General features: G+C 40.0%; 1 protein-coding gene across 3 annotated transcripts in view; it reads left to right on the forward strand.

Moving 5' to 3' along the window:
• Window positions 1-8,934, forward strand: part of LPGAT1 (lysophosphatidylglycerol acyltransferase 1) — a 129,748-nt gene extending 120,814 nt beyond the window's left edge. For 2 of the 3 annotated variants that reach the window (XM_084623056.1, XM_084623054.1), the window contains one exon: window positions 434-4,746. In XM_084623056.1, coding sequence (XP_084479182.1) covers window positions 434-585 — 152 coding nt within the window. In that variant the 3' untranslated portion in view covers window positions 586-4,746. Of the gene's footprint in view, window positions 1-433; window positions 4,747-8,333 lie in introns of those variants that run through there. The other variant, XM_084623055.1, reaches the window with a different exon arrangement.
• The last annotated feature ends 1,593 nt before the right edge of the window (window positions 8,935-10,527 follow it).

Genomic DNA, 10,527 nt, shown 5'->3' on the forward strand with positions numbered 1-10,527 from the left:
TGCCAAATGCATGATTGTCACGTGAGATGACACTTTGCAGCCACTCTGGCTGGAGAACGTTCACACCGAGTGAAACTAAAGCAAAGTCTTAAATTCAAAGACTTAAAGAGATGTGTTTGAGATAATGATCAGGTTGGGGGAAAGCATTTTGACAAATAACAGCTAGGAAAATCCATGTTGGGCCCACCTAATTGTATTTGTTTTTACCACTATGGAAGGAACACTAATTTAACATTTTTTCCCACTTTGTAAAGACAGAAATTGTACTGTAGGAAATTATATTCTGAAAAATTACCACCCTAAGGCAGACAACCAACGGATTCCTTGTAACCACCGTCACTGTCAGCACAGGCAATGCTGCTAAAGAATAGTGCACTCGTAAACTATAGCTCCTATTGCAGAAGGATTAACAATGCTATTTCTTGTCTTCTAGGAGCTTTTCCTCCTCTTCAGGGTCAAGCAAAGGCTATTTCCCGAGAGATGACCCTCAACAACTTGTGGCTAATTGTCATACAGTCCCTTGCATTTTTGTCGGGCGTTATGTGGTACTGCATCCTTCAGTATTTTTATCATTGCCTATTTTAGAAGTTGAAAGGGACCTGAGGACACTTTGAGAAGCCAGGCTCTTGCAAATCTGCATCATGTTTGTGTGCAAATGTGAATATACAAGAATAAAGGAAAATGCTGGATGGATTTTAACCCCTCTTAGGGGAGATTTTAAACTCCACTAAAAGTGAGGATCAGTAATATCGTGACCTGATGTATTTTAAGAACTGTCCATATTTTTAAAAGGTGGATACCCCCCACACTCTTAAGCAAATTCAGCATTTGGACAAGAGGTGCAATTGTACAACCACTGTAGAAGAAAGGCTGCAACAAAAAAGTTCTAACACCGCAGGTATTTCTCGGCATTGTAGTTAAAGCTCAGAAAATTCATCAATTTTGTTTCTCCAGTAGTCTGCACTACAAGTTGTGTGGTTAGAGATCCTTCATTTGCAAAAACTCAAGTTTTACTGCTGGGATCAGTTAAACATTCTGCAGAGCTGGTTACTGTATCTTAACTGCTCCTTGATCAGCCATTGTTGTATTAGACACACCATTCCTAAGGACAACACCCAAGTGACAGCCAGTGTCGGCAATGTTTTTTGGGAGAAAACAGTGCTCAGAAAGGTGTTTCAGTATCATAATGTGTTTAAAAATGATGTGCACCTGATAAATCAGCCCATTACTATTGAGTTCCATGTTCCAGTGTATTCCTTCTTGTGAGGGAACTTTAAAAAGTCACATCACTTGATTAGTTCCCTTTTGTGTTTAAAATGTGTTCCATAAATTGATTGTCTTTTTGCAAAATGCACTTTTAAAGATGAAAATACAGTGAAGGAAAGGTATATAGCTTACAGGAAAAAGCAAGCTTTATCTATAGCAACTTGGAATTTTAAGAGGCATTAACTCTTCCTGCTGCCCTTCTGTGTTGGATACCAAACTTTAGCCAATATGACGGTGTTATAGCTTAGAGACCTTTTTTCCATTTGTTGCAACAGCACTAAATACATTTGTGGCAGGGTTTAAGCAAATCAATGCCAAATCATCAATATTTTGCTTAGGAAGAATATTAGGAAGCTGGTGTCTTTTAAAAAAAAAGTGGGTATAAGTGCTGGCCTAAAGCTATAGGAAAATGTTCAACCTATTTGTTGGGGGGGTGGGGGGGAAGGAATAACTATACAGAGAGCAGTATTAACCTGCCACCATGCTGAAAGTGTCAGTCTGACTAAAAGAAGAATTAAAAGGCAGCCTGGCACAAAACAGATTTTCCTATGTCTGGCTTACAAATCTTTTGATGGGAAGTCAGCGCTGTGGGTTCTCACTTCTGACAGGTTTAGTTGGCATCATGTTCATGTGATTACAGAGATAAAAAAGAACTATTCCTAGAATACCATTACTCTTTATAAGTACAGAACATGTAGTCAGAAGTTAGAGTTACTATGGTGTATTATCTTTCATGGATTGTAACTTTACTGAGAGCAAAGTAAGCCAACAGTAGTTGTATATGTTGAGTTTGTGGTATAGATTCCCTGTTTTTCCTTAAGCTCATGAGAACCAGTTTTGATAAGTAATGTACAGAATAAAAATACAAAACATAGCTTCATATTTTTCCTTTTGCTTTTTGGGGGAAAACCAAAAAAAGGGAAAGATGTGAATTTTCGTGGCTGATAACAAAATGATGCATTATAGAAGATCAACTGAAATACCTCATGGACTATTACGATACCACTACAGGTGAAATGCAGAAGACAGTGTTAACGTTTAGCTTAGTGTTCAGTATAAGCTGCAGTTTTCAAACTCAAACTTCCTGATAACTAACACCCACACACCCCCTACACACTGAGCTGAATTGTAGTGTAAGAACAAAATCAAACAAAATACTGCACAGGGAGGCCAGTTTGGAACATGAGAATTTTCCTTTACGCTTCAATCCATTCTTGTTAAACTATAACTGAAGTAAGCAATGCATTTCATCTGCCATATTTCAGGAGGGAAGTTCAATACCAACCATCATAAATGTGGCCGTAAATAGCAGGCCAGGTCTGAACAAGAGTGTACTGGAAATGATCTGCAGAGTGCAAGTGGCAGACTGTTTTTATTTGTCTTACTAACATATGATTTGGTTGGAACTATGTGGTTGTTACCCACATTCCAACGTTCCCAATTCAAAACAAAATAAGTTGAAGGGGTTGATATAGAAAGGGAAGATTGTGACTAAGCAAGTTGCACAACAGTAGCATGCATCAAACTACTGTTCATTATGAACCTGATACTGCATGCAAAGAGTATATTGCTTTTCTAATGCAGTATGTTGTTTCCAGTGACCTAGCGTGACACACTAAGTACTCACATGCTGCCGAATGAAATAGTAGGAGTGAGCAGTAGTGTGCTGAGATGGGCATATGATTTACCCAGTTCGTTTGTTTGTTATTCAACCTGTTCCCTTTTTTTTAATATTGCAAAATATTTTTGTTTTAAGGCACTGATTGTAGTTTCAATGGGGAGATTAAGTCACATTAGATTGGTTCTCTCCTATCTGCACTGGAAGATGTGAAGAGAGTGTGTCGTGCATGGTTGAATTAGGTGACATTGGAAAGACACTGCTGTTAGGAATTCTGAGTAGAAGTACCATCCCATCGTGGACTTAGATGCTAGTTTATGAAGGAGAATAAAACAGGAGTGTTAAAAGGATTTTTTTTATTAAGGGAAAAAAACATATAAAATATAGGTAATATATAGGAAATATGGTAATTAAATACCCTGCTGGTCTAGACTGTTTGGAGATTAGCAGGCTATCTTGTAAAATATGCAACTCCTTTGAGTGATAGTTCAGTTACCTGCACCTGGTTCGTGATCATAGCAGTAGCGGACACTTTGCTGCAAGCTACCCAGGGGGTTTCTGTTTAGAACAGTTTTCTCTGGAGAGAAAAATGCATCTAGTAGAAAATTTAATTTAATGGTAAAAGTACCTGCCAAGTTGCAGTATAATTAATACAACTTTGAATTGATGGTGTAAGGAGCAGTATTGTGGGGGAATATCTAAAACAATGCAGGGTGAAAATATCTGCAGGACATTTAATTATACAGATTGTGGAACTGTTAATTTCTCTACTACTTTAGAACATGAGGAAGAACTAAAGAGAATTTTTTAAAAATTGCAAATGTTGGTTCCATGTTTTAGATCGTACATCTTTTTAAATTGGTTAATAACCACTTTGTGAACAAACAATATAGCTTAGTAGTTCAGAGTTGCTGCTTTTTGGATCCCATAAAAGATTAACATTGTACCATTCACAAATTATGGAACCGCTGTTTTTTTTCCCTTTTGTGACTATCCTTTCCGTATAGGTCCTCTTGTAACTTACAAACCGTTCGACCAACTCTTTCAGTCATGATTTGTCTTGAAAGAGGGTTTTTTTAAGCTGCTTTAGTCATATTTAAAAAGCCAGGCTTTTATTTGTGTTTCTCAGTTAAAATAAATAAATAAATCTTTCTCTTCTAGAAGTCATCAGAAATAAGGTGCAACTTACTGCATCTAAAATATAACTACTGTTGGGGTGGTATTCATTATTCACAAAAAGATGGAGCGAACTGTCTTTTTTTGGTTTTTTCCCTCCCCTCATTGCCACAAGTGCTGTGAACCTTTACATCTGTTTGTAGAAAACAATAAAAATACCGAATACTGTGTGTGGCAGGTATTAGACTGGTCCACTTTACCTTGGCATAAAATTTACCTTGGGACCAAAGCTACTTAAATCTGGGATTTCCAAATTGCAAAACTGTTTGGGGGTTAAGGTTTGGGGTTTGGTTTTTTGGTAGTTGGCCTGAACTATTTTGTGCTGATATAACAAAATCAGATGGAATAAAGTAACTGTACGAATGAAGGTACTGTACTGTTTGGAAATAATGCAGCCATATGAAAGAAAATGTGGTATTTTGCAAAATTGCATGTGTGTTAATTTTTACATTTAATTGTTTTTAAAACAGTTGGAAAAGCAAAATTAAAAAAGAAAAACCACCTGTACTTGAGTTGCAAGGTCTGCACACATTATTAACATTTCTGAATTGTCTTATTTTTATTGTGTACAACTGTAGGCTACATGGCTGTGATACAGAGAAAAATCTTTAAAAGTAAGGAGTCTATGCATTTTACAGTTAAACTTTTTATTTTACCATTGGGTAATAAAACAATTATACATTGAACATCTGTTGTGTTAAAGTGAGTTGATTTCCTTTAAACTTATAACAAAAAGGTGTTTATTTTGTACAACGAAATTTAGTTTTCTTGATGCCATATTGTTAACGTTAGTCTCTCTGAATTTTCCCTCTCCCTGATGTGTATCTGCGTTTTGTTGTGTATGGTCAGAGTGAATGGAAACACTTGTAGTTAGTTACTAAAAGTGATTTTGCAAAGGGCTGGTCACACTTGGATTTATTTTACTTATTTCTTCCTTGGATATTTTTATCAAATCTTTGCAACAACCAAGACATTTTTCAGTAATTTAGATACAGATACCAAAAGAGATGTTTCTTTACAGAGACTAACAGGTGACTCTTTTTGTTTAAGTGTGACAAAATAAAGTTGATTTTTCACGATTCCATGGTTTTAACCCTTCATCGTTGATATTTTTGTTTGATGTGGAAGGGTAAGGTAGTACTAAATGTCCACTGTGGTTACCATGGAAACATCAAGTAGCAAAATTGTGTTTCTGCTCCCAGTGCAGTTTGGGTTTTAGTTAGTGCATATATGTTATTACTGTATTTCAGTATTTATTTAAAATTATAGATCGTTGCTGTTTCTGGAGACTTGTCTTTCTGGGTCAGAACTGATTTTTGAACTAACAAAATAAAAAGGTGGGAAGAGGAAGAGCAACTTCTGCAACTCCTTTCTCCAGCAGAACTTTCTTTACATTCATTGGAAGCTTTGCTGGACTAAGGACTGCAGAATTTGGCCCAAAGATTGTAGAGCCAAGCCATGCATTCTTTCTACATCTAAAATCCTCCTTGAAGGTGATGGAAGTTCAGAGCATGTAAAGAATACAGAATCTGGGCCCTAAGTAAGCCATGGACTGCCTTCAAGCTAGAAAGATGGGAATTCAGTTTTTTCCTAGAAAGTGTTGCCATTTTGTATGTTTCTGATGTGTGAAGCGCTCTAATTTTAAACAACTTCAGCTAGGCAAAGCAGTATAAGCTGCACCATACATTCCGTGGCCCTGGACTATATCTCTTAACAGTAGCACTTACCAAGTGTCATTTTTAGTGCTGTTAACGTTTTAACAAATAATATTGTACACAGTAATAGGTAACAGAAAAATGGAACTCTTTGGAGTACACTGAGGCATCTTGCATAATCGGTAGAACAGTGCAATGGTTGTAGTTATGGCTACCTCTTCATTTCCCTTCTGGGTTTTGTTTGTGTTTTTCTGTGAAAAAAGTGTATAGAAAAAAGGGGGTGAGCGGAAACGTGAAAGCTGAATTTAAAGCACTATGAGATCCAGTGCTGACCAGCCCTGTTCTAATGTGTTGAAAAAAGCCATTGTTTTTAATTCCTGCTTAATATGAAAATGTTTGGGGTTTAAAACAAAAAAACAAAGTTCCTTCCTGCTGGAAAAAAATGTATTTTAAAAAGGACAAAAAAAATCCCTCTTTGGCTATGAGAACGTCAGCTGTATGAGCAGGTGTGACCATATCATAACATGCTGATCAGATATAAATAAATTTTTACCTCTCAGGACTCTGATAATCTTGTACTTCGCTTTTCTGGTGATCTATTAATTTGTCTGGTGGATTCCTGGCTTAGCAAACACCAAGAATTTCAGCTGAGGCAGAAAACAACAAAGGTGACTTGAGTGACACGTGTGCACACACACACACGTTAAGCTTATAAAGGAATATGGCAACAAATCATGTACAGTGTGAAACTGACTCAAAAACATAGTCCTTTCTGTGGCTGGTTCAGTGGTGATACTGGGATGCAAGAGACACGGGATTCAATTTCCAGTCCCAAGTTTGTTTCTCTCTCACTCCCTGGTTCTTTTCATCTGCCACCCCAAGCTGATGAGGGCTCAGAATGCTGTAAATATAGTGCATTTAACCCATTTATAGGAGAGACAAAGTCAGTGCCCAGCAATGCATTTCTCAACTGCTACCTCTCCATCTCATTGAGTGTAGGCTTCTTTTAAAGGGAGCCATGGCTTCATGTCCATCTTAAGCCTGGTGGCCACAATGCTGGGACCATGAGTTGGAGGTAAAAACGAATACCTGTAAGAGCCTGACAAACACTGAGAGCTTGTAACGGGATCCACTCACCACTCCAGCGCCTCCTCACGGCCAATATGGGAATAAGCTCTGGTAACCAGTGTGCCTTGCCCTGGTGGTGCTCTGCCCGTCACCTCCTCCATTCCTGGAACCACATCCCTCCAAGGACCGTGACATACTCTTCATGACACAGCCCTCCAGCTTTGTCGCACTCTGTGCTCCCCCCGTTCTGGAGGAATGTACTGCAGTCCAACGGTCCAGCCACTGCCCTCAGTGGCAACTGCAACCCAATGTCTGGCCACTTCCTCAGTGGTGAGGGAGGAGAGAGATCCAGGCCTGCCCAGGGACCCTGTGCGTGGCCACCACTTGCTGCTTCCCCTCCGACTCCTCAGTATATCTCCCTGGGCCACTTCCCTGAGGCCCCAGCACCCTCTTTGCCCTTGCCTCAGGGCCTCAGCCTGCAGCCCTCCAGGAGCTGTCTTTAGCCCTCTGGGTCTCTGCCTGCAGCACTGCTCTGTCCATGGTGTTTGCTGCCTTCAGCCTGCAAGGCAGCTGGTCTTCCCTCCTCAAGCTCCAGGGAGTGACTGAAGCTGCTCTGCTCTGCAGCCCTTTTTTATATGGGCCGGGCCAGCCCAGCCCTGATTGGCTGCTCCTTGCAGCCCCTCTCGGGAGAAGCCACCCAAGGGCTCTCTTAACCCCTTTGAGTCCAGTGTGGGGCAGGTGCTCCTTCACAGAGCCCAATTGTAGGGAAAATGTGTGACCCTGAAAAGGTCAGCATGGCTTCAACCATTGCAGGTTCAAAGGAGAGAACACGCTACTCGCTGTTCCTGGGAAGGGGCCCTGTAACTAATATCCCTGTGTAGATGCACCCCTTTAGGGGTCTTCAGCCCCAACCCTGCATAAATTGACAACTGAATCCATTCTGGTTCTTCATGCATTTCTGTTTCATCTCTATTTTCATACCTAGCTAGCTGGCTGATGTGATTAAGACCTGCTCATGAGAGTGGGGCTGTGATGTTCCATGGAACCTCAAAGATAACTGGCTCTAATATCTTAAGAGATCACTAGAAAATGCTTATTTAATAACATTCTTAAACATTATTAACTGAATTTTTGAAACACTCCTTGGAAATACCTGTCAGTTTGAATATTAGACAGACAAGGTGGATGAGGTAATATCTTTAGTGGACCAATTTTTGTTAGTGAGAGAGACAAGCTTTTGAGCTTACACAGAGCTCTTCTTTAGGACCGGGATGGGAAATGTACTCGGAATGTCACGTCTAAATACAAGTGGAACAGATTGTTTCACGTAAGTAAACAACATATTTCAAGGGACCATTCAAGTTGAAGTGCCTTGTTAACACCTTCTGGGGGGGAAAAAGGGGAGAAGGCAGCTGTTGGGGGGTTGTTAGTGGGTTATAGATTGTTGTAATAAGCCATAAATCCAGTCCATGATTTTTAGTGTCTAGCAAAATTATGAATTTCAGCTCCCAGGCTCATCTTTTGAAGGTGTTTTGCTGTTTTCCTTTTAGGATGAGGACCGAGAGGTCGGAAATGGAGAGATCACTTTGTGAAAAATGTTCACCCACAGGTGATGTGGTGTTTTTGTCTTTTATCATTTTCCTGTGTGAATTAATTCAATAATATAGTGATTGTCTCATTTCACCCACATAGTTATTGGGGCATTTAGTGCACTGGATGAAGTACACCACATGTTGTGATAGGCATTTGTAGGACCCGTGGATATTATTTGAATATTAAACATTTTTAAATTGGCAGGAACAGCCAACTTGCACCCAAGAGTATTGAAAGAATTGGCAGAGGTGCTCACTGAACCATTAATATTGATTTTTGATAAATTTTGGAATACTAGGGAAATTTGAAAGGACTGGAAAAAAGTTAATATTGTGCCAATATTTAAAAAGAGTAAATGGGACAACTCAGATAATTATACACCAGTTAGTCTAAGCCATCACTAAATAATTAGAAGATGGTAGCATAATTAAGGCCAACCAACATAGTGCTATGTGGGGGAGGAAAAAAGTCTTGTCAAACCACCTTGATACTGTGTTTTGATGGGATTACAAGTTTGGCTGACAAAGGTAACTATGTTGATGATGATATACCTAGGCTTCTGTACGTATTTGCCTTATTTCTGTATGGTCTGGTTTTTTTAAAAAAAAAGCACTATACAAAAATCGATGTAGCACATATGAAATGGATTAAAAACTGGTTAACTGATAAATCTCAAAAACTAATTTTAAATAAAGAATCATCATCTTGTGAGGTACCTCCATGGATCTCTTCTAAGCCCAATGCTATTCCAGATAATTATCAATTATCTGGAAGAAAATATGAAATCCCTGCTGGTAAAATTTGCAGATGACACACACAACTGGTACAGGGTAAATGACGGGGACAGGTCAGTTATGTAGACCAACCTGGATCACTTGTTAAGATAGGCTCATTTGAACAACATAATTCAGCCAAATGCAAGGTCCTCCATCTAGGAACACAGAATTGAGGTCACAATTAAAAAATGAGGGACTACATTTACAAGCAGTTACTCTGAAAAGGATTTAGGGGTCATGGTAGGTAATCTGTTGAACAGGAGCTCCCAGGGCCGTACTGTGGCTAAGAGTGAGAACATGATCCTTGAATGCATACAAGGGTATATAACAAGTTGGGGTAGGGTGGTGGTATTAGAGAAACTTTTACTGCACTACTGTCTCCAGTTCTGTGGTCCTTGCTTCAAAAAGGATGTTGACAAATTGGAAAGGGATCAGTAAAAATACCCACAAGAATAATTCCAGATCTCCAAAACCTGCCTTACAGTGAGACTAAAATCTCAATCTAGTTTCTCCAAGAGAAGGTTAAGAGGTGACATGACCACAGGCTACAGGGAGAAGAGATTGCTGATACTAGACAGCTCTGTAATCTAGCAGGAAATGGCATAACTAGATTCAATGGTTGGAAGCTGACCCTAAACAAATTGAATAGAAATAAGGCACACTTTTAACAGTGAGGGCAATTAACCCTTGGGCTCCCATTTCATTGTTACATCCCAGCAGCAAGTTCAGTCAATAGACATGTTATTGTCCGTTCCATGCACATGTGCTCCTTTGTATTGAGGGGGTGACAGATACACAAAGGAGGAGCCCAAATGGCATCATCCTTCCCCAGATTCTGCAAATGCTGCTTTTTGAGGATACGGGCTGTAGTGTGACTGCTCTACATACCACCATCTCCTCCAAATTTGCTGACACAGGTGTGGCTAGTCAACAAGCACTCAGTGGTAAGAGCCCAAATTATAGCAAAGCTGCCCTGCTGCACAGACTTCCTGAGATGCATGCGATCTTGGGGCTGTGCCCCTGGCTTTTGCATGAGACAGAGAACCCTTCCCCCTGGATGGGGTGATGGCTCACATGCAGCCACCCTGGCCAGTTTAGAACCTCTCTTTCACCACTGATGCACCTTCACTGGGGGTAGCAGGGCTTGGATATTCAGACCACCTCATAACTCTACTCGGAGGCTGGTTAAAGCACTTGAGCCTTGAATATGCTGAGTCTGCACTGCTGCCACCACTGGTGAAGCTGCAGTGATCGTAAATCACGGATCTTAAATTTTGCCAGGGTAGGCCCGACCCTCCAGAGCTCAGAGCTGAACCTCATGGAACTTCCTAAGGGAATGTTTACAATGCAGTCCAAGGCATGATTGCAGCAAGGA

This window comes from Lepidochelys olivacea (genome assembly GCF_965140295.1).
Source record: "Lepidochelys olivacea isolate rLepOli2 genome assembly, chromosome: 3".
NCBI lineage: Eukaryota > Metazoa > Chordata > Testudines > Cheloniidae > Lepidochelys > Lepidochelys olivacea.